Source organism: Odocoileus virginianus, chromosome 10 (genome assembly GCF_023699985.2).
Source record: "Odocoileus virginianus isolate 20LAN1187 ecotype Illinois chromosome 10, Ovbor_1.2, whole genome shotgun sequence".
Taxonomy (NCBI): Eukaryota; Metazoa; Chordata; class Mammalia; order Artiodactyla; family Cervidae; genus Odocoileus; species Odocoileus virginianus.
In genome coordinates this window covers 44,288,648-44,313,461 of record NC_069683.1, presented here as the reverse complement: position 1 = coordinate 44,313,461, position 24,814 = coordinate 44,288,648, and the positions used below count along the sequence as shown (strand labels likewise).

Genomic DNA, 24,814 nt, shown 5'->3' with positions numbered 1-24,814 from the left:
GTGTCTAAATTGAAAACAAACTAGGGAAAAAAGAAACATTGCTTTCTTTCTGTAAAGAAATATTGTTCTTGTTTAAGAACAACTAAGTTGGCTTTACTTTTAGAAGAAATAGAAAGAGATGAATATGGACATTACCTTCAGTCTCATTTTCAGCAGGAAATTTGTTTAAATGTTGTATTAGAAAGATGAGGGAAAGTAGAGTAAAATAGCAGAATTGATCAAAGAAGGCTTCTTGGCAGAGGTGAGTTTTGAAGTTAGCTCTTAGAGATATTGATTATTTGAAAGGAAGAGGCAAAACATGTGGGAGAAAATAATAAGAGATTCCATTTTCCCACAATGTGGGAGAAGAGATAACCAGGCTCAACACTGAAAAACACTGTTTCAATCTCTGCTCCCCTGTCCAGAGGTTTACTGAGATGTATCCATTTAGCAAGTGTGCCCTCAACAGAGATCCTGAGTGTCTGTGACATGATGGATTGAGATTTGGACTTGATCCTAGCTGAACCAACACTGGTGATGTGATACTGAACAAACTGTGTCATTTCTCTGAGCTTCTGTGGCCTTATCTGCAAAACATTACTAATAATACCAACTCAGTATGGTCGTTGTAGAATCTACGCAGGTGCCTTAGTACCTGGCACCTAGCAGTTCAATAATTGGTAGCTGCTTATTGTTTTGTTAATTCTCTTAAGAGGCATTTTATAAATTTAAAAAATCCAGGCGTGTTAATGAAATGATGCATATAAAAGCCCTTGGAGCTCTCAGGAAAAGCACAATACGGCTCTCCGCAGCTATTAGCACTATCAACATTAGTATCCACTTTTCATCAGAAAGTCAGTGGGTTTTGACAACAGCTTATAGCTGGGAAGTAGCAAATTCACAGAATAATCCACATCTACTTGCCACAGTTCAAGCAAGCTGGAGGCTTGTTTACATGACAGATTTCTTTGGAAATAAAAAGAGAACACATCTAGCCATTAGCATGTAGGGTAATTACCCAGCTGTCCTTATCAGGTCTAATTAAGGTTGAGCAAGCAGCACTGGGCCAGTCTCTTTACTAGGATGCTACTTTCATGATCAAGTTCTCTTGTGGGATGAGTTATGGACCCTTGATCATATCCACATACATCAGGTTATTTTTCTCTCTCCACCCATGCAATGTCTGACTTCTTATCTGAGAGAGGCCAGACCATCCACTCAATTATTCTGCAAATCTGATAAGAGAAAGGAAGCCAATTTGTGAAGCTGCTGGCACCCAGAATATTTCACAGGTCTAGAAAGAGGTTCCAGGAACTACTTTTTACTCCATTTTAGGGGTGAAAGAATCAGCAATGGTTTTCTTGAGAAAACTCTTCCTGGAAGATCTCACCCTCTTCCTGTTTACCCTTGGATCTGAGTCAGATCTCTATTTGATATCCAGGATTTTGATAAGTCTATTGTTAATGCAGAAAATTGTGACCAGACAGTAGCATAGGCCCTTTTTGTGCCATTAAAACATCTTCTCTGGAAAGCACTGTTTTAGAAAATTGAATTAATGCCTTGAGTGCCCTCATCTCTATGAAGTAAACCACTCATTGGGACCACACTCCACTTGAACAATCATGACCAATCTCCAACAGTTCCCTGGAATTCTTAGTCTAGAACAGGTACAAGATCAAGAGCAGAGACTCTACAAATACAGCTGTGTCTACAGATTCTAGAAAGAGTGAAAAATAATAGCTGCCACCAATTGATGATACACTTCGTTGCAGGTATTTAATATAAATTTTTATAATTCCCCACTATCTGAAAGAGGATGAGTGGTTCTTCTCTGGTAATAACAGCAGCTATTATTTATTGAGTACCTACTCTCAGCCGGGAAATGTGCATCACACGTCTTATTGAATTTAATCTTCACAACTGCCTTGCAAGACATTATTATTAACTTCAATTTAGAGAAAGCAAACCAACACTCTGAGAAGCTGAAAGAGCCTCTCAGGGTGGCATGAGTAGGGTGGCAGAGCTGGGATCGAAACCCAGGTGTTCTGATCCCAAAGCTTTCCCTTCATGGAACCTAACTGTTATCTAGGTTTCTCACTTCAGTATATAGAAATAGAGGGATCTGCAACAGAAGTAAATTAGAAGTAGATTATTTACAAGAAAAGAAGTTTGGAACAGTGAGTATTGTGAAATGTTGAAACTGTCAGCTACAAATTGGCACTTGCCATCTACCTCTACGGGGATTAAAACATGTGCTGCTTCAGCTGCTTATTTTTCAACATTCCCTGAAAAGAGTTCAGGGTGAAGAGCAGAAATCAGGCATTCTGTGCTCTGGGAAAAACTGGCAGGATAGGTCTTCAAATAGATATTTTTAGGAGCTGATTTTATGTGCCCAATTCTTGTAGCTCTTCATATCTAGAAAAGCATTAAAATCCTTCATGGTCACGACTGCTCCTCATGACTATTAGAAACCTTCTGCAAAAAATAAGTACTTGATTGCATATATTTTCCCTTCACCAAAATCACATACATACCAACCCTCCCCCTTGCCTCTTGGAGCAGTTTCTCAGAGCTATCTGAAATGCAGTCTCCTGGGCTATCGTCCTTATTTTGCCCCCAATAAAACTTAACTTGCAACTCTTACATTGTGCATTTTTTAAGGTGACAAAAATGGTTCAGCATAAGAATTGGTTCTCCCTTTCTTTAACCTAGTTAAGATTGAAGGGTGGGGTTTATCATTATTGAGTGAATTTAAATTTGTTCCTTCAAGTAGAGTTGGTACTTGTTAGATTAATTCCCTACCAAGTATTTTCCTCTTCACCTAGTTCCTTGACCTGCTTCCCATTCTGGTTGGTTGGCTGTGATTAGCTCTACAACCCACCGTGAAGATCCCCAAATTCTTGATTGAAACCAGTAGAGCCGAGGTAGCATATTGTTTGGCATCTGAGTTACCAGGAAGGCAGGTACTGTTTGACTTGAACCAGCCTCCCTTGTTGCAAATTCCAGCCCCATTACTGATAGGCCAGCCCAGCCCAGAAAGGGTCCAGGTGGTCTGGGCTTCGGGGTCCCCAACCTTGACCACCACCAGTTTCATGCAAAGGGTGCCTCTCTTCCAGCCCAAGCAGCTGTTCTGGAACAGCGACTGCACGAGGCGGTGCCGCTGTTTCCGGCGCAACCTGATCCAGTGCGACCCGCGCCAGTGCAAGTCGGGCGAGGAGTGCGCACTGCGCAACGGGGTGCGCGGCTGCTTCAGCACCAAGACCTCCTACTGCCTGGCGGCCGGCGGCGGCGTCTTCCGCACCTTCGACGGCGCCTTCCTCCGCTTCCCAGCCAACTGCGCCTTCGTGCTCTCCACTATCTGCCAGAAGCTCCCCGACATCTCCTTCCAGCTCATCATCAACTTCGACAAGTGGTCGGCCCCCAATCTCACCATCATTTCGCCCGTCTATTTCTACATTAACGAAGAGCAGATTCTCATCAGCGACCGGAACACAGTCAAGGTGACGAGCCTGTCCTTGATTCTTAAGAAATGTGCCCTGGAATGAGGGCCGATCTAGGGGGCTGTTTACTATGGTTTTCCCGGATAATGACTTTAACAGGCTGTTTATTTCATACATACCATACACAGATAACCAGATTTTAGAGAATTGAAAGTGTAAAGATTTTACAGGCGTTAAGCAAGGGTCCCATTTAGTCCTTCACGTACCAGTGGTAAAGAATCCACCTGCCAATGCAGAAGACATAAGAGATGTGGTTTCAGTTCCAGGGTGGGGAAGATCCCCTGGAGGAAGGCAAGGCAACCCACTCCAGTATTCTTGCCTGGAGAATCCCATGGACAGAGGAGCCTAGCGGGCCACGGTCCATAGAGTCACAAAGAGTTGGACACAACTGAAATGACTTAGCACATACGATTCCAAAGGCCTTGCAGGATATGTACAGTATCTCGAGGACATAAGGTCAGCGTGTATGCTAATAAAGCTTCCGGTGATAAAATGGTAGATAAGTCAGCTTTTAATCTGAATTAATTTCCAAAAAGATTTTCATTTGTTTATGAGTTTGAAATTATTCTTGGCTCTGCCACCTGAATGAAGACCGACTCTTTCATCTCTGCCATCCTTTCTAGAAAAAGACAGCAAGCTTTTGCCTGTAAACACAACTACCTAGATCAAAACGGGTGGGAGGGGTCGTCCCTCACTATGAGAGCGCCTCCTAATGACACGCCGAGGGAAAGAGCACAGAGGAGCGAGACGGTGGATTTCTCTTAGGGTTGGCTCTTCTCTGGGAGAGTTGCCAGGTTTCTTGTGAATCTTACAACGGTATATAAATGTGAATCTCCAACCCACCCCCATAAACGAATGCACCACTCCGACCTGGATTCCTCCCATCCTTCCATCTGAGAAGATAATCTGCTCTGAAATAGTGGTGGTGACTCCCAGTCACTCAGCTAAACCAGTCAGCTCACAGCAGGCCGACTGGAACCACGGAGTCCGGAGCCCCGCCCCACCACGTGTTGCAAATTCCTGCTAGGGAGGGGCAGGGAGAGAGCCAGCACAGGCATATTAATGTTTTTGGAATTGAGTGGTACTGTATCTGCCTTCCACCACTGGCTCAGATAATCATGCACTGGGAGTATCTTTATTTAAAGAGTCATCGAATAGCTTAGTATCCAGCATTAGGCAAAAGACTGGTAGGGTTTTGCAAGCTTAAAAGGAAGAGTCTGGATTTTAATACTGGTTTTTAACTTCAATGAAAGTTAATCTGCTACTGTTTTTGACACGCTTAATTCCTTTTGCAAATTGGCCCACATGGACATGACTGCATGGACCCAGAATATATCAGCAAGAAAGCAAAAAGGGATCACCTGAGAACAGAACTGACATTGTGCTGAATAAAATACTCCCAGCCACCAAACTAGTAAAGAATCATATATTTTTTTAAAGGCTTCTGCTGTGTTTTTTTAAGCAACAAAAGTTACTGATAACCTGGGGTAGGGGGGTGGGGAGAGAACAATTTCTTTGGTAAGTACAGGAAAGGCATGTTATGTTCTGTCCTAAGGGCTAAGAAAAGAAACTGTTATAAAGCAAGAAATGACAAATGGAGAAAATACTGTGCCTATAGGGCCTCTGGGAGGGCATCTCCTGTTCGAACATTATAAAATAAGAAAACAATAAACATAGCAATGATCCCCAGATTCATTTTAACCATTGTTAGACTCTCCTTAGCGCAGGATTGGGATTTTGTTTTCAGTAATTGGTTTATGCTGGAGAAAGTTTTATACAAAAATCTAGCCAGTTCTTGTGCATTATACCTTTCCATCATTTTTATTTTAATCTCTGTGCCACCATAGTTTGCTTCTTTGGGAGGAACTGTGGACAGTAAGATGAGTGAGCACTCAAAATCCTGGGTGGGCATCAGCAAAATATGAAATTCGGCCAAATCTCCTTGCTGTCTGTTCATGTAAATAAAGCTTTAGTGGAACACAGACTTGCTCATTTAGTTACTTTTGTCTGTGGCTGCTTTTTTTGCCACGAGGATAGATCATATGTGCTGCAAAGCCTAAACTGTTTACTCGGGACTTTTACAGTAAATATTTGCCAATCTCTGCTTTGAGGGTCATTTGCTTCTTCTTTCTCCTTTAACAGGTGAATGGCACACAAGTGAATGTTCCGTTCATAACCGGCCTGGCAACCAAAATCTACAGCAGTGAGGGGTTCCTGGTGATTGACACCAGCCCCGACATCCAGATCTACTACAACGGCTACAACGTCATAAAAATCAGCATCAGTGAGAGGCTACAGAGCAAAGTGTGTGGCCTTTGCGGCAACTTCAATGGGGACTTAACTGATGATTACGTGACCTTGCGGGGGAAGCCAGTGGTGAGCAGCGTGGTGCTGGCCCAGAGCTGGAAAACCAATGGCATGCAGAAGAGGTGAGAGTCTCCAGTCACTAGACTCAGTGGTCCCAGTCCTCCCGTGTCTATGACAGATGTTGATGAGAAAGGCACTTCGTATAGCACCACCCTTCCTCTCCTACAAAGAGCTAAGCCCAAGATCTTTGGAGTTTTCATCATACAAACAGGCACAGTAATTTCTTGAACAGCAGAAGAAGTAACTAGTCTTCGAGGATAAGTCTAAATTTTTGTGTCATCCAGCCCTTGGCCAAACAGAAGAGTGTTCCCAAGATTAGAACTCTAAAGCCTTGACCAGCTGCCCAACTGGTCAAGTTTAGTTTAACTGCAACTGGGCATCCTTGCTGAGGGTGGGATTAAGAGTTAACCCAGGAGAAGAGGGTTATTCCTTGTTCCCTAGTGCTGAGACTTCATGTCTTCTCATGCTAAGTCACTTCAGTCATATAACCTGCTAGCCGTCTCTGTCCATGGAATTCTCCAGGCAAAAATACTGGTGTGGGTCACCATGCCCTCCTCCAGGGGATCTTCCTGATGCAGGGATTGAGCCTGCGTCTCTTATGTCTCCTGCATTGGCAGGCAGGTACTTTACCACTAGTGCCATCTGTACCTCTTACCAGAGGCTTGGTTGCATAGGCAGAAGTTGGTGGGGGTCTAGAAAGCCCAAGAAAGCAAGAAAGTAGAAGTCACTGAGGTTATTATCAGGCCCCTCTCTGGCCAGCTGAGATAGAAGGAGCTAAGCAAGTTATTTCAAAGGTGTTTAACTTAAGAGTCCTTCCAACTGCCAAATCGTGTTAATTCCTCTCAAGTTCTAGAGACACACTTCTCTTTCTTGGCATTTCTTTGCTTGTACGGTGATTTTGTCCCCTTGAGCTTTAACATGCCAAACATCAGCTGAATTCCCAGATGTGGGAATGAAACTCTCAACCCTCTTTGACTTTTCTGCAGGTGTAGACTGAAAAATCTGCCATAAATTAGACCATCCTGTGAACTGTGGGACCCAGAGCTGGAAAGAACCTCGGGCACAATCTGGTCCAGTCTCTTCCTTTTCTAGGTGCAGTGGAGGCTAGAGTGGAATGATTTAGATGAGGGGGCACAGTAAGTGGCAAAGCCCGGATTAGATTTCAGAATTCCTAATGTGATGCTTTCTCTAAAATGTCACTTCTGGGACCCACAGTTAGAAAAATGACTCCTTTGCACATTATACTATTCTGGGGCTTCCAAAGATGAGCAAGATTCAGCTCCTCCTTAGGAATCATCATTCTGTTTGAGTTTCCTTTCCTTTCTTATTTCCTTTTTTTCTTCTTTTATAAATGGTTTTAGCCTGACACCAATTTTCTTGTGAAGATTTTCCTTATGGTCTCTGGTAACTAAACTGGAAATGGTTTAGAAGCTCCTGGATGTCCTTTCAAATCTTTCACTTTAACAACAGTTATTACTTTTATTTTTTATTAATAATAATGTAATTATCATTATTGTTATTGGTTATTATAGCAATATCTGTTAATAGTTATTGTATCAATCATATCAGTCAATTATATCAAAGGTTGTTGTTATAGTCGCTAAGCAACAGAGTTGATGGTGTGCAAATCTGTGACCCCATAGACTTAGCCCTCCAGGCTCCTCTGTCCAAGGAATTTTCCAGGAGGCAGGGATAAGGATAAAAGGCAACCCAATGGAGTGGGTTGCCATTTCCTTCCCTAGGGGATCTTCCCAACCCAGGGGTCGAAGCTGCATATCTTGCACTGGCAGGCGGGTTTTTTTAACCACTGAGCCACCAGGGAAGCCCACATCAACAGTTAATGGTTATTATATCAATAGCTCCCTTTGCCCGCCACATTGGCTACTATCATTTTGTTTCACCCTCGCTCATCCCGGTGGTGTAGCAGGAGAAATTCCCTTGGCTCTCGAACCCTAGCCTGGGTTAAGGTTGGGGTCAGCACCCACACTCCCTTCCGGGTGAGCCGAAGAGGTCACCACTGTGGTCTCCCCTCCCCCCCCCAAAACTGGCCATCTCAGATGCCCGGTGCTGCCTCCTGGTCTGACCACGTCTTTCACCCCCAGCTGCAACGAGCTGCAGTTCTCACAGTACGCAGCCATGTGCGACAACGTGCACATCCAGAACATGCAGGGCGACGGCTACTGCCTGAAGCTCACGGACATGAAGGGCTTCTTCCAGCCCTGCTACGGGCTGCTCGACCCCCTCCCCTTCTACGAGTCCTGCTACCTGGACGGCTGCTACAACCACAGGAAGTTCCAGCTGTGCGGCTCCCTGGCCGCCTACGGGGAGTCCTGCCGCTCCTTCGGGATCCTCAGCACCGAGTGGATTGAGAAGGAGAATTGCTGTAAGGGAATTATTTTATTTCTGCAGACTCTTCTCTGAGTCAGAAAGCACAGCTTGGCCGGTGGCGTCTCTTTGTCCGGGCCTCGCCAGCTGGTCTCCATCTCAACCTGTAGATCTGCTTTGGGGGTTGAAGGGTGGAGAGGTGTGGGCTGCAGGAGATTCTGTGAGGGGGCACTTTCAGTGGAGCTTGACTCCCCCCCTAGGTCCAGTTATGGAATTCAGAATATCAACTGAGGAAGGTGGGGTTCTCTGGGCTGGAAGAGCACCAGTGTAGTGACTTCTAAGATAGCAGGACAGAGCAAGGGACTCCTAATTGATTTCAGTACCCCAAATTCAGCTCTCCAAAGGCTCCTTTCACATGAGTCAGAGCCCAGATCACAAAGAGAAGGCAGGTGGCAAATGGCAGATTGAACTGGCTGTATCTGCCTGGTTGCAAGGAAGCCATGATTAGATTTATAAAGGGATTATACGTGTGCTATTGATAAAATAAAAATCTATAGACTCTTGCATTTTTTTCCTGTAGTAAGAAAACTATTTTGATGTCCATTATTCATTATTCTCTTTGTTTTCTTGCCATGTTAATCAGATAGTTGGAACAAGTAAGTGTGTGCCTAATTGCGCATAAATTTGTCATATCCGTATATGTGTGTCCATGTACAGAAATGGTCACTCTGTCCCATGAATGCAGTGTGACACTGCAGTGTGTGCTTGTCCCTCAAGGCGCACCACCAACCCCGCATGCATACAGGTACCGCCGTGAAAACTGGCCTTGTTTGCTTCAAGACAGAGTGTTCTCATCAGTACGTCTGCACGCCACACCTGACAAGAGTAGGAATACACAATTCAGAACCTAAAAACAATGTCAATAATTAAAATATGCACTCAGTGATTTCAGAAACTCTTAAGCAAATGGAGTAGTTTCTGTTGGCAATCAATAGAAATGTTTTGTTTGATAGCTTTAATATTTTACCCTCTTCTGTTAATAAGCAATACTTTAAAGAGCCTAAACTGTTTTGAACTTCAGAAATTGTCTGGAATTTTTTTAAAAATATCAGTTTTTGTTTTTAACCTCATAACTTAACCTCTGTATTGGGCATGCTGTATTTGCCAAGTAGTAAATGGCCCACTCTGTTTGTAAGTGAGGTTTTTGCCTTCTCAGGAGCTGTAACCTCCACACTTTCCCCCCCTCATTCTCCTGGGTGGTTTGCATATTGTGTTAATCAACCAGCACAGTCATTGGGTGGCTGCTGTGTGCTTAGCACTGTCTTAGGTGCTGAACACACTAGGCGATAAGTGGGTCTTTAGAAAAAGAAGCTTTTAAGAAATAAATATATTTGGTGGAATATTACTTAGCCATTAAAAAGAGATAATGCCATTTGTATCAACAAGGGTGGACCTAGAGAGTCTCATACTGAGTGAAGTAAGTCAGACAGAAGATAAGAAATATCCTATGGCATCCCTTATGTGTGGAGTCTGAAAAGAAATTATATAAGTGAACTTATTTACAAAACAGAAAGAGCTTCACTGGTTTAGAGCACAAACTTATGGTTGCAGGGAGGAAGGATGGGAGAAGGGATGGTTAGGGAATTTGGAATGGTCATATACATACTGCTACATGTGAAATGGATAACCAACAAAGGGCTACTGTATAGCCCAGGGGACTCTGCTCGATGTTATGTGGCAGCCTGGACAGAAGGGGAGTTTGGGGGAGAATGGATACATGTACATGTATGGCTGGGTCCCTTCACTGCTCACCTGAAACTATCACAACACTGTTAATTGGCCATTCCCCAATGCAAAATAAGAAGTTTAAACTGCAAAAATAATAAGTAAGTGTATTTAACTGACGGTGAGGGCTCTACTTTAGACATCTTTCTAGGAATTAAGACAGATGGATGCGACTCCATTCCTGTCCTCTCACCTGTTATAATAGCTATTTAGCAGAAGGTCAGGAGAAGCATCTGCAGTTACGGGACAGCTTGAGGGGTTTGTTTTGTTTTTAAACTCTTGAAGCTAACTTGGCTCATGCTGGAGTTGAATCATTGCTGTTTCTTTAATGCTTACTGTTAGAAACCATGACAACAAGGGAGATTATTACACCTGAATAGGGAGCAAGAGTCTTTAAATAAAGAAATGAGTGTCTAAAAGAAAGTGTTTTCCACTAGTGGTTCTCAAACTGAGATGTTAATGAGCTTGCAGGTGGCCTATGGGCTCATCTGCTACAGAAATATTGTTTGTAATCTGTTGGTGATGACACTTCACATACATTTGTATTTTACTTAGAGTTTTCCCTGTTTTGGCAAAAAAAAAAAGTGCCATTAATCTCAGTCATTGCTGGCGAGTTGTATGTAGATTTTGGTTTGTCTGTTTTTAAAAAATTAAGTAGAAGCATGTGGACCATGAATCAGGAAAAAAAAGACTAAGAAATCCTGGTTTAAGGGACCTCTCTGGGACCTTACTGGTCCTCAAATCTTCATTCTTGACAACTACTTGTTGAGCATCTACTGTGAGGTGGCCAGGTATTGGGAATATAGAGGTAAATGGTTTGGACTCTACAGCTTATATAAATGTAAAGATTCTGATGCCCATGATGGTGGTACAGAGCAGTAAGTGCAGGAATCTCGGGACGCGCTGGCAGTTCAGCTTGTTTGTGTCTTCCACCCTCCTCACTTACCTTCACCTGTGCGTGACCTTGGGTCCATTTCAGCTGTGATGCCAAGTTATACTAGCTGGCTGGCAGATAGTGTAAGGGTTGGAAGAGATAATACCACCAAAGCATGAAACACATAGCAAAGACCCAATTATTAGCTGTCGTCATTCCTTCCTGGAAGGCTGCCCTGTCTGTTAATTTGTGCCATCTGACCATCACCAGGTCCATTGGAGTGGCAAGTTCAGACTATGACCACATGCTGCTGGGCATTGGTGTGAAAATCAAGTTGTGTGTGTTTCTGTTTGTTTTCCTTTTTAGCAGGAGTGGTTGAAGATCCTTGTGTGGGGGTGGACTGTCCCAACCGAACCTGTGAGCTGGAAAATGGAGGGGAGCTGTGTGGCTGCATTGAACCCCCTCCCTATGGAAACAGTGAGTGACACCTGCCGCCCCACCCCCAAGACAGGCCCAGTGGGAGACGCCTGGCAGTCTTGTAGGAAAGCTCCCGGGTGAGAGACTGCGTGTCCCACACTGTGGGTTAGAGACCCAAATGACAAAGTTTTCATGAGCATTTAAGCAGAACAAGAAAGGAACCCGACCTCTTCAAAGTAGGCTAATGTTCATTTCCTTGTAGCTACATCCCTTTCTTCAATAAATGATAAACGTAAATTTGTACATTCATAGAATCAGTCAGCTCCATCTGAGCCCACGTTCAACATCAGAGAGATCCAAATTGATCTTTTAGACTCACAGGGAGATAGGGTGGTTTGGCGAAAACATGAAACAATCAGGACGAGAGTGCCAGGTACTTAAACATGTGTTTAAAGCCAGCTTATCTTCCCTGAAGCTTTTCAGCAGATCCCAAAGAAAACTGAAATGTTTAAGCAAACTGCAAGCAATTCGGGCTCCAGGTCCTGTTCTTAACCACAGCACCCTTAAAGTAGCAATGACCTTGTCCCTGGCCCAGAGCACACCCGTTTTGTCAGCTTGAAGGGGAGCTGCTTTGCTTCCCAGCTCCGTGCCCTTGGTTGAACCAGGAAACTCAGGAGGCATGTGTTACGTTTAGCATCATCAAATGAAAGCCTTGTTGACCAGAAGGCTCCGCAGGAGGGGACCACATGAGCTGTTCAAAGGTTTCACTAGGGCAGATAAAAGTGTTTCTCTCTGTTTCTTTACTGCTTGTTAGCTGTGTTTGTGCACTCATGGAAAATGTCCATTGGTGCATCCCATGACAAAAAACAAGAGCTCCTAGTGCTGGCCTGGGTACCAGCTGGGCTGTAGGGCAGCCTGCCTAGGGCTGCCCTCACTTGAATCATGTTTTTTAGCCAGGCCACAGCAAGCCAGACACGGTATGGAGCTTACAAGAGTAGCTACTACCAGAGTGGGACAGGAATCCTGGGTTTAAGAAGAAAGGACCAAAGATGCTTTGTATAGCATTTTCATCTTTTAAAAAAAGCCTCTAGCATTACTCAGGTTATTGCTTTGAATGACTTCATATACTCATTGAGATTGATCAGAGCTTTGTTAGATATGCCAAAGCCTCTGTGTGAAGATCATCAAGCCTCTTCTGAAGAGGACAGGGTACCACGCCCACTCCCGCAGCAAGGGGAGCTCCCAGTGACTCACCTTTCATAATACCTGTGTCCCCACAGACTCCCACGACATCATTGATGCAGAGGTGACCTGCAAGGCGTCTCAGATGGAAGTGTCCATATCTAAGTGCAAGCTCTTCCAGCTCGGCTTCGAGAGGGAGGGCGTGCGGGTCAATGACAGGCAGTGCACCGGCATTGAGGGCGAGGACTTTATCTCCTTTCAGATCAACAACACCAAAGGGAACTGTGGAAACATTGTGCAGGTGAGCAAGAGGGGCCAGAAAGAGCACCCGGCCTTGGTGGTGACAGCTCTGGACGTTTGCACATTGATCGTCCTTAAGCCAGCTTCAGGGGTCTAACTTAGAAACATGCTCCTTGGAAAACAGCAAAAGACACCCATCATTGAGTGCTAAGTGGTTGATTGAAGTGAAAGCAAGATAAGTGACATACTTCCTGCCTTGCTTTGCCCTGTCTGCTGTCATCCTTTGCCCTGAATGTTGACACATGTTTTTATCTCTTTCATGCTTTTATTGTTCTTCCAGGTAAAGACAGCTGGGTTCAGCTATTTTGAGGGGCAAGGGTGTCCCAGACATCATTAAACAGTTGGCTGCAGAAATATAGCAAGGTCACAACTTTTTGTCTTGCGCTATCCAATTTCTAGGTTAGCAAAGCATCTCACTTCTCTTCCTCCTGTGCCTTCCCGCCATATTTTTCTTTTTTTTAAATTTTTTATTGAAAAATATTTGCTTTACGATATTGTGCTGGTTTCTGCCAGTCATTGACATGAGTCAGCCACAGATATACGTATGTCCCCTCCCTCTCGAAACTTCCTCCACCTTCCACTCCCTGCCCCTCTGGGTTGTCATAGAACACTGGGTTGAGCTCCTGTGTCACACAGCAAATTCCCACTGGCTATCTAATTTACATATGGTAATATATATTTTGTTAACTGTATTCATTAACACTTCTTAATCAGCGAGTGAAAGGAGCAAGATGGTAAAACATGCATGTATCCATTTTGGACCTTGTGGGCATGCCTGGTACAAGATTTGACAGAGGGGGGATTTTGAATTAAGAATTGAAAGATGATATGTATATTACCTTGGGATGGCAATACTTCATGCTGTCCCCAGCTTGGGTTCCCGCAGATAACTGGGGGCTGGTAGTACTTAGAATTCAGTGGTACATGAAATCACCCTTGTTGGGCATTCAAAGTTATCAGACTGAAGAGTGCTGTTGCCATCCATTTAATTTTTTTTTTTTCCTTACTAAATGCTGAGACTAGCTCCATCCTGATTTATACTGGCCTCTGGGTTACGTATGGAATGAAGCCATTTCTCCATTTTCAGGCCCATGGACTTAAAATGCAAGCCACATACTCCCACCCAGATTTAATGATTTCTGACCTTCCTTTGCTCTGCAGTCCAATGGCACTCATATCATGTATAAAAACACTATTTGGATCGAAAGTGCCAACAATACTGGCAACATCATCACCAGGGACAGGACAATCAATGTGGAATTTTCATGTGCTTATGAGCTGGATATCAAGATCTCCTTGGACTCCGTTGTGAAGCCTATGCTAAGGTAGAGAATCTCACGGGCTGTGCACATCGCTCTGTCTTTTCCTTGACAGTTAAGGTTAGCCTAATCAAAATTGCTAGCATCTGTCTTTGAAGCACTAGGAAAGAATAATTCATGTTTTCTGAACTCAGATGTCTTACACCAGTGCTGTTCGATAGAACTTTCTACAGGGATGGAAACGTCCCATATCTGTACTGTCCAGTGCAGTAGCTGTATGTGGGCATTGAGCACTTGAAATGTGCCAGGGGAGAGGGGCACTGGGGAAGTGAATTTTTAGTTTAATTTTAATGGCCACGTGTAGCCTATTAGACTTTAATTCTCTCTTCCTTGGCTTTCCCTCTGCATTTTCAGCTTGGAAAATGGTAGGTAATTGGATCAATAACGTTGTTCGGGGTTCCCTACTCATGACTGTGAGAACCGGAATATTTCCTGCCATGTCAGTAAACAAAGGATGTCACAGTCATCAGCCATGGCAGCCACCATGAATGGTGAGCTGATGAGACCTGAGGCAACTCAGGAAGGAAAGAATACCTGCCGTCTAACAGCCACCAGACTGTAGCCACTCCCTAAGTTCAGCCCTGAGAAAAAGAAGCTTAAGATGAGAAAACAGGATACTGGCCCCAGATAGCTGAGGTGCATATCCAAGGAATGATTTCAGTGAGCCCAGACTCTTGCATCTTCCCATACATAGAAAAGCACTAAATCCCTTAACTTGGGATATCTGGTTTTCTTTAATTAACAATAATTTTTGGATGTTCAGATTACCGGCCCTTTGTTGCAAAACTTCTATATAACCTGGCCCCTCCCCTCCCATTCTTGGAGCAGTTCTGTCAGGGTCACTTGAAGTCCTACAATTTCCCACCAAATAAAACATAACTCTCAACTTTTAGGTTGTGAATATTTTTTTAAGTCCACAACTTTTTCCCTAATAGTGTCATTAACCTGACGGTTCCAACTCAAGAAGGCAGCTTCACCACCAAGATGGCACTCTACAAAAACGCCTCCTACAAACATCCTTACCGCCAGGGTGAAGTTGTGCTGACAACTCGAGATGTGCTGTACGTTGGGGTCTTTGTGGTCGGAGCTGACGCGACACATCTCATTCTGACACTGAACAAATGCTACGCCACCCCATCCCGTGACAGCAACGACAAGCTCCGATACTTCATCATTGAAGGAGGGTGGGTAGCCTCTTCTCAAAGGACAGTCTCAGAGCCTTTAGTGTTAGATTTGTCTACATCTTTTTTAGGGAAGAGAATGGTAACTAACATTTGTTGACTACTACACGACTGGCATTTTGGACCCAAGAACTATCTAATCCTCACGACAATGTATGAAGTAAATATGATAAGCTCCTTTTTTATAGACAAGAAGGCTGAGGCTTAGTGAGATCAAGCAATTCTTGAAGTCACACAACAATTTAGTGGTAGATCACCAGTTTTCTGTGGCATTAACTATAAAATACTCTATTCTCAATGTGATCAAACAGGGCATTCTGTCCTGACTACTTTGAATTTCAATCTGAGTTGAATGTGAATCAAATGTGGATCAAAATCTACAAATGAAAGGAGGTAATGAGAATTACTAAAGTTGGTGAATAATGCATCTATCAAAATTTAAAAGGAATTGGATTAATAGCCTGTAGGTGAGTTTTTCTACTCACCAGTATGTGCCCAGCACCTAGTATATTTCCTGAAAAATAGTGGTTATGCAACAAAATTACTGAATGAATGAATGGGCGAGTGAAAAAGAAGAAAAGACTATGAACCAATCAACAATCATGATAATTATCTTTAATTTTTAAAAACACTTAGTGGTTTTGTCAAGCAACAATAATTTCTTAACAGGTTTATTGCATACATAATTTATGTACAATAAAATGCACTTGTTCTAAGTGTAAAACTCAACAATTTTTGGTAAATTTACAGAGAAGTGCAACCATCACCATAATCTAATTTTGGAACATTTCCATCACCCTAGTACATGAATTCTTAAAAGCAGATGACTGTATTAATCAAAATTCTTTTTTTTATAAGTGGTAGAGATCATTTCAAATAAGTTTATGCAAAAACAAAGTACTTAACGTTTACAAAACCGAATCACATAAGTAGATGTGGCTTCAGGAATAATTGGGTTCAGGGGGCCAGTTGCTGTCAACACTCCCTCCCTCCCTCTATCCTTTGTCTCTCTGTTTCTATCATTGTCTCTGTCTTTCTCATTGTCCTCATTAGACACCGGCATTTTTTCAGCATTGTAACCCCCAGGGATGTGCATTCCTTCTAATCCCAATTCAGGGAATCCCTGAGAAGGAGTATGATTAGCTTTTCTTGGATGGATTCCCTCTCCTTCGTTTGGGGAAGATGCAACATTAAAGTGCCTGGTGTTGGGGAGGACAGTTTTTTTGACCCTCTTAGGGTTCCTGGCTGGGTCTGAAAATTATATGGGCAAAGATTAACAGGAGAAAAGCATACACATTTATTTAATATAAATTTTACATGACATGGGAGTCTTCATAAGGAGATGGAGACTCTAAGGAATCGTTTAAACTGAGTATCGTTTTGCCCCGTTTGACAGAGTGGACAGTTGCAGATGTGATAGGTCAGCCGTGTGTGGTCACTGTAGTGAACTGAGGGAAATCTTGGCCAGGCTCTTCAGACTCTTCTCAGCACCCCCTTGACTTTGGAGATAAGAATGCTCCTTTCCTCTATTGTACCTCTCACAGGAGAGTTTTATGGCCTCTTTCCGGGGAGAAGAGTGACCTTCCTGATTCTGTCATTTTTCTCAAACTCCTTCAGTTGAAAATATTCAAGGTTAAAAAAAAAAATATTCAAGGTGCCAGCTTTGAGAATAGTGTTTCTTGAACCCTATCTCAGGCCTGAGTCAGCATCCTTCTCTGGGGTGCTATGGATAGGGTATAATTAGCCATGAAATTGGGGAGGGAAGGAATAATCCCCCCAAAGAAGACTATGCTTCTAGGCAGACAAACAATAAACATCCACTATTTTGCAGATGAACAGGCTCAGAGCCTGAATACAGCTCACCCAAGGCTACCTAACCAGCAAGGGGCAGAGGAAGAATCTTTCAGGTACCAAGATGCATCAACTCCCTACCTGGCCAAGTGTGGCTTGTGGCCTGGGTTGCTAAGGCGTCAAATGGGATTTTTGGCAAAGGCCTCATTAAGGCACTACCTTTCTGGGTTGAGTTGTAGCCTCCCTGGAGGCGGAGGGAAGGGCTTGAGGATTACATGGTATCTTGCAGATCCAGATGCTCAGGCTAATGTAACAGGTCTCTTTCTCCATGTGTTCCCTTGCTCCCCTCCTCATCATGGTCTTTTCTCCCAAAGTAAAAGGGCTATGATTTGAGCCACTGTACAAACCGTGGTGGGTGGGTTCGGGTTGCCTTTGAAGGACACTGTGGCATTTAGCATTTTTAAAATAGCATTTAATAGAGTTGACCCAGAGAGGGAGAGTAAGTGAGCACATTCATAAATCTCAGCTTCCCCCAGGGTCTGGATGAAGGTCTTCAAATTAAACTGTTGTTGGGTGAGAAGTAATTTCATCATGTGAGAGAATTTTAATTCATGAGTCCTTTTGACCTTTCTTGGGGGAATGTGGTTATTGTTTTTTCTTTTTTTTTCCAGTGAGCTTATGGAAAAACAGAATGGTTCTGCATTGGAATTTGGGGGTGGGGGGGTCAGCTACTTCTCTCCAGCTACACAGGGTGGGGGCGCAGAGATGCCACCACTGTCTACCAGTGATGCGAAGGTCTGAGCACATGAAAGTCACTTCTCTCTTCTCTTTGTATGCCCAGACGGAGGAAAGGACACCGTCCTTCCGATTGTGGACAAAGGATCCTAGTGTTCAGTTTGTTTGCCCCCTAAGGCAACATCCAGACAGCCTGTCCCTGCTTCCCAAGGCCCCTTCCTTCTGCTTTCTGTTTTTCTGACACTTAAATCTCAGATCATCTCTCTGGGAGTTGGGGGTCTAGTTAAGAGGGAAGGTTTGGGGACTTTCCTGGTGGTCCAGTGGCTAAGATTCCGCATTCTTAGTGCAGGAGGCCTGGGTTCCATCCCTTGTCAGGGAACTGGCTCTCACATGCCGGAACTAAAGATCCTGCATGCCGAGAGGAAGGTAGAAGATCCCACATGCTGCAACTCACACCTGACACAGCCAAATAAATATTTTTTTAAAAAAGGAGGGAGGAGCTCCATGAAGACCAAGGGCTGAGAACACTGTAGAACCCTTGAACCAATTTAGATTATTCAGATGAGTCACAGTGACAAAGAAAAGTACACTAGTAAGTTTTTGTTTCAAAATTTTTAGGAAACTATTGCCTTACAGACTGAATTACCAAACTGAGCAGGTGTGGGGATCCTGAAGAATAACATCAATTTAAAATTTTCCTTATCACTAAACGATTGAATTCTGTGGGCCAGGGGAAGAAAACATAAGGAGAAGAACTACCCTTTTTATCTTGATTAGATTTTTTAAAGAGCTTCTTGGCTGCCATGGGCCAGCCTTGGCCATGGAAGCACAATTCATTCATTCATTCACTGATTATTTCCAGAGTTTTTTGGGGGTATAAAAATTAAGTATAATTTTAACACTACATTTCAAAGAAAACAGTTCTGAGAGTTAATACTGTAATGTTCCAAAAGTAAAAATACAATTTATGTATAATTGTGTATACACAGAGAGAGAGAGAAAAACGTTCTCTTGGAGTTAAAAGATGTGTCATAGGTTTTAGTTTTCAGGCAAATATTTGTATGAGTTTGACTATACAGCATCTAAATATTCTTTTTTATTTAAAAATTTTATTTATTTTTTACAGTAGGTCCTTGTTGGTTATGTATTTTAAATACAGCAGTGTGTACATGTCAACCCCAAACTCCCAATCTCTCTCTTCCCCCCACCCTACCCATTTGGTAACCATAAGGTCTTTTTCTAAGTCTGTGAGTCAACTTCCATTTTATCTTTTTTTTTTTTTAGATTCCTCATATAGGAATTTCCTTTAGATTCCTCATATTCCTCCTATAATTCCAAATATATGATATTTGTCTTTCTTTGACTGATTTAGTTTGATAATCTCCAGGTCCATCCATTTGCTGCAAATGGCATTATTTCATTCTTTTTAATGTCTGAGTAATATGCCATTGTATATATGTACCACCTCTTCTTTTGAAATACTTACTGCATGCCCATCAGTGTGTTGGAGACACAGTGACAATTACAGCTTGGTTCATGTTCCCCAGGGGCTCAGCAGGGTGTTGTCGGCAAATTCAGGCAAGGCCACTTGTTCCTGCCTGGTCAGGGCATACTTATGCTGGAGGGGAACCACAGACGGGCATTGGAGAAAGCAGGGTTAGTTAGACGTGCAGAGAGGCTTCCAGGTGGGGAAACAGCATGTGAAAAGACCCTGGGGCATAGGAGACTGCGGTCCTTTTGGGGAACACCAGCGAGTGGAGGCAGATACCTCCGTCCCTTGCCTATTGGCTCAGGACTGCAAAGAGGGGAGGAGGGTGGTCCTTCCAGCTGTCTGTCTTCTCCAGCTCCCACACGCTCTCACTCATAGGGAGACTTCCCAATAGAGCTTGAAAAAAGGACCCCTCCCCAAATTGTTAATTAACTGAGAAAGTACAGAAGACATAGGGGCTCATCTTGTGTTTGTTTAACTGATATCCATAAAACACAGCATTCTGAAGGAGAGGGATGAGAAACTGACATGTTGGGAAATTGAGTACAGGCCCTCCGGTCGTTTTGTCTTTAGTTGCAGTTAAGATGCTAATTTGAGGCGCTGTTTGACCCTTTTCCAACAAACGATGAAACTGTAAGGGAGTCCTAACAAATGACAAGCCTACACACTCCAGAGGTCACTTTCAAACTCAAAGGCATTTTTACCATGCGTGATGGTTTTGTGTGGGACATGAACGTGTGAAGCAGAGAGTCCCTTTCTTTCTGAACAGGTGTCAGAACATTAAAGACAACACCATTGGCATCGAGGAGAATGGCGTCTCCCTCACCTGCCGCTTCCATGTCACGGTCTTTAAGTTCATTGGGGATTATGATGAAGTCCACCTACACTGTGCCGTGTCCCTCTGCGATTCAGAAAAGTACTCCTGTAAAATAGTAAGTGAGGGTGTGGAAATTCAACGCGCATCTTTATTTCTCACGGCCTCAGATTTCCCCTCGTGGGGATGGTGAACGCCAAGTTGGGTCACTCTTTAGAGGTTCTTTTTTAGGGCTCAAGGCACCTGGTGGTGGCTGAATAACAACCATCTTCAGATGTCCAGGAGTGATAGCCATCTGTGCCGGAACAATAAGAGAGCAGGGTAGAATGATGACCGTTTACTCTTCTCTCTCTCTGAAATGTCAATCTGTTGTTGGTGTCACACTAGGCCAGGGTTTCTTAAACCTCAGCGCTACTGACATTTTGGACCAAATGATTCTTTGCTGTGGGGCTGCCCTGTGCTCTGTTGACTGTTCAGCACATCTCTGACCTCCACCCACCAGACGCCTCTTACAACAGCTGAAATGCCTCCTGGAATTGCCCAGTGTCCCCTCGGGGAAAAACTGGCCCAATTTGAGAACTACTATGCCAGAGCCTCAAGGAGCCAAGTCACCTGCTTCTGAAGTGAAGGCTGGGGGCAAGCTCTCCTCCACTTGGAAGCAAACTCCCAGGCTCAGTATGTACTTTATCCAGGTCTCCTTTAGACAGGAGCTGTCCCACAGATTATCCAGATCCATGCTCTGGGCCTGGGGCTCTGAGGGACTCGCAGATGAGGTGACAAATCATCATCTGGTCCACGCCAGGCTTATATCTCCACCATGTACAGCTATGTCCCTAAGGTTTTTCTGCGCTGGTCCCTGGCCCCTAACCCTTGACATGGCAGCTTTACCCTCACCTCATGTTGACAGATGGCTTCCCAGGTGGCTCAGTGGTAAAATACCTGCCTGCCCATGCAGGAGACGAGGGTTTCATCCGTGGGTTGGGAAGATCCCCTGGAGGAGGAAATGGCAAGATACCCACTCCAGTGTTCTTGCCTGAAAAATCCCATGGACAGAGGAGCCTGAAAGTCTACGGGGTCACAAAAAAGAGTCAGACGTGACTGAGCTACTGAACAGCAACATGTTGGCAGAATTAAGATGTAGGTGATGGCCCGAGCTGCTTACCGATGCTGGTCTATACATTACTATCTGATCTGATACAGGATCCTCCTTCCTAGGAAGGGAGCCTCTTTGAATCTAATTCTAGTGTAGAGAATATATTAAATTCTGTTCAACATAAAGCCCCAAGTCCCAGGGGGTTCAATGATCAAGAATACATTGCTTCTAATTAATCTGAGCTGCAATAGAGCTCCAGGCTGAGCCCCTGCCTCTTTTGGAGGTGAGGATGTGGTGAAGAATAAGTTATCAGCTTAATTGTGTGAAATGTTCCCTTTGGTGTTCTGTCTTTCAGACTTGCCCTCAAAACTCCAGGACTGCCACAGATTATAGCAAGGAACCTAAAGAACAGATCATTTCAGTGGGACCTATTAGGAGAAAAAGTATGTATGTTCCCTAAAACACTATAAATGATTAAAACAAAGGGATTTGAAGATTCAGGCTGACTCTGGGGCGTGTTGTGCCTATGATGTGAACCTGGGGAACCAGGAGCTTGAGGACACCTGTTTGGGGACCCCAGCTTGCAAAGGCTGCCATAATCACAGGTGTCCATAGTGACATCCTTTCATGGACTACTAAAAACGCATGACAATACTAGGCCTTTTCCCTTGCCACTCCTCTCTGTAAAGCCTTGCCCATAGATATGAGTTGAAGAGCTAGACTGTCTGCAGGTAACTTTTCCAGGGCTGTCTTTCAGGGCTGGACTGGTGTGAGGACAATGGAGGCTGTGAGCAGATTTGCACGAGCCGGGTGGATGGGCCTCTGTGCAGCTGCGTGACGGGCACCCTGCAGGAGGATGGCAAGAGCTGCCGAGGTGAGCACACAGCCTCCGGGCAGGCAGCCAGGGGCACAGGAAGTTCTTGACTTCAAGAAGGAGACATTCGAATGCAAGGCGCAGTGGGTCAGCAGCTGACCTGTGAGACTTCTGGGAAGTAAGAAGGAAAGACGAAGCAAACACCCAAAGAATTTATTGTTGTTGTTGCATCACTAAGTCATGTCTGACTCTTTTGCACCTCCATGGACTGTCGCCTTCCAGGCGCCTCTGTCCATGGGATTTCCCAGGCCAGAATACTAAATGGGTTGCCATTTCCTTCTCCAGGGGATTTTTTTTGACCCACGGATTGAACCCACGTCTCCTGCATTGGCAGGTACATTCTTTACCACTGAGCCTCCATGGAAGCCCACTCAAGGAATATGAGGATCTTTTTATTTTTAAACCTGATCTTTTATCTAAAAGATGGAAAAAAATTTTTTTTAAGAAAATTATCCAGCCATTTAATAGGGCTTCCCTATAATAGGTGGTACTAGTGGTAAAAAGTCCGCCTGCCAATGTGGGAGACACGGAAATCGAGGGTTCGATCCCTGGGTCAGGAAGATCCCTTGGAGGAGGAAATGGCAACCCACTTCAGTATTCTTGCCTGACAAATCCCATGAACAGAGGAGCCTGGAGGGTGATAGTCCATGGGATCGCAAAGAGTCAGATATGACTGAGCGACTGAACACACACACACACATCCAGGCATTTAAGAATCAAGTATTGACCTTAAATCTGGCCCCCAAGTCTAAGACTGGGGTGTGTGATTCATCAAACACACTTTTCTGCAGTAGCCTTAGCTACCAGGTTTCCCTGGTACCCTTTGAATTAGCAGGATTCATCTAGAGGCTGAGTTAATTTCACTTCCTTGCTGCCACAGTCAAGTCCGTTTGGAGAAAGTGGGTTCTTGGCATTGAATAAAGCAGGTGCCTTTATTTGAATCCTCCAGGATGGCTGATCCATGTCAAGCAGGTACATTTTTTCATAGGACTTACTATGTCTCTCTTTCTGTTCACAGCCTCTAATTCTTCCATCGAACTTCAAGTTTGGATGCTGCTTCTCGTCATGACCCAGATTTCATTATGGCATTTTGTCTATAAGTCAGGCACGACCTCATAATTCACTCAAGGTTATATATAAAGTACTGTAATTTACTTACTTTGACCCCCTGTAGGCGATAAGGTGTGTGCCCTTAAGTCAGAACCTATTTGAAATTGTCCACAGTCTCAAAGTGATACCATCTCCCCCATATGGTCAGAATTCCAGAAAAGAGGGAAAAGCCATGCCACCCCCCCCCCCCCACTTTCAGAGTATGCAACCCGGCTTCTAAAAGTCTGCTGTGGAAAACATGTATCTTGCCTAATATTTCCAAACAGTTTGTCACTAGGAACCTTGGGTTCACAGGAAAATCCAGTAAAGGAAAAAATTCTAGTGAGACAAGTCTACCTGGAAATCTAACCAGAGAAACCTACCCCACCAGTAGATCCAGCGCTGTGTCTGGATCATAGTTTTTACAGAGGGCGGGCCTGGTGGAATGATAGTGAGCATTGAGAAGCAGTGGTTGGAAGGCTCGACTCCCTCTGAGGGGTCCCTCCGATGTTTGGAAGAGTCTGACCTCCCATGCTCCTGCGTTCTCCCCGCCCGCCCTGCCCTCGAGTCCGCCAGTCCTGCCAGGGCGAGCGTCCACCTCGTATATTGTTTGCTGACCTGGGGAACCCCACCCCACATCCTTCCCTTCAGACCCAGGCTCTTCTCTTTTACAAATCAACCGAATAATTTTTAATATGTTTTATGCTTAAATAAACTCTGTGTTCAATTATTCTGTATTCATTATTCGGTGGCCAGAATCATTCATATCGATGTTAAGCTTTGCACACCAAATAGCATCCTCTGATATAAACAAAGAGGCAGCTAGAGCAGCATCGGTTGGAGCAGGTCGGCCCTGCTGGCCGGAGCTCCTATGCATTTTGTTATGTGGCTGTTTGTTCTGACAGAGCATTAGCGGGGCGTTCAGTAAGGTGCTGAGTAGGAGAGAAGCAGGCAGTGGCCTCTTTTGTACATGATACAAAAACCCACATTTACTCTAATTAACTACAAAGTGGAGGGCCTGGTAAATACATCCCTGGGGTGCCTCTCTTTTTAAGGTTAAAAACAAAGTAACACCACTTCCAGTTCATTTTGAAGTTGTTTTGGATTGAAGCTGAGGGTGCTTCCTGCCATTGCCTGGGACCTCTGGGAAACACTGAGCAAAAATCCTAGTGTCCTTGGCTCTGAGTGTGAGGATGATTCCTGTTGTCTTGCCTATAAAAGGCTGTTGCTGTCACTGGACTGAAGAAGTGGGGTGTAGACTGAGTCTGGGCCAAGCAGCTTTGCTCTCTCAGCCCCCAGGAGGGCCTGCAGGCTCCAGCTTGGCAGTCCTAGCTTCTGGGCAGCCAGGAAGACAAGTGGTGTTGATGGAGAAAAATATGCGTCTGCTTCAACTTGGACATTTTAGGCTCTTTTGGGAAAATGCTGAACATTGAGATGGATTAAGGAATGAACTGCCCATTTGAGGTGAGATGCAGTACTTCTTCCTCACCGTGATGGAAATTGATGTTATGCACATGTTCTTTTTTCACATGAAAATCCTCAGCTCCAGAGTTCTCCCACTTCAAGATCAGCAGCTTTAGAGCTAATGTTCAATTCTCATTTCCAGAGCCTAAGGTGTAGGTTTTTGCAATCAGATTCTGAGTTGAACACAGTAACATTTATTTATTGATTTATTTCTACCTGATTGGGTTTCCCCAGTG

At 44.1% G+C, this 24,814-nt stretch overlaps 1 protein-coding gene across 1 annotated transcript in view; it reads left to right on the top strand.

Moving 5' to 3' along the window:
* The window catches only part of TECTA (tectorin alpha), an 80,383-nt gene extending 56,532 nt beyond the window's left edge, over window positions 1–23,851 (top strand). The window contains exons 13-23 of the mRNA XM_020891407.2: window positions 3,096–3,479; window positions 5,622–5,908; window positions 7,934–8,229; window positions 11,197–11,307; window positions 12,528–12,730; window positions 13,891–14,054; window positions 14,984–15,232; window positions 20,014–20,176; window positions 21,507–21,594; window positions 21,909–22,025; window positions 23,044–23,851. Coding sequence (XP_020747066.2) covers window positions 3,096–3,479; window positions 5,622–5,908; window positions 7,934–8,229; window positions 11,197–11,307; window positions 12,528–12,730; window positions 13,891–14,054; window positions 14,984–15,232; window positions 20,014–20,176; window positions 21,507–21,594; window positions 21,909–22,025; window positions 23,044–23,144 — 2,163 coding nt within the window. The 3' untranslated portion in view covers window positions 23,145–23,851. The remainder of the gene's footprint in view (window positions 1–3,095; window positions 3,480–5,621; window positions 5,909–7,933; window positions 8,230–11,196; window positions 11,308–12,527; window positions 12,731–13,890; window positions 14,055–14,983; window positions 15,233–20,013; window positions 20,177–21,506; window positions 21,595–21,908; window positions 22,026–23,043) is intronic.
* The last annotated feature ends 963 nt before the right edge of the window (window positions 23,852–24,814 follow it).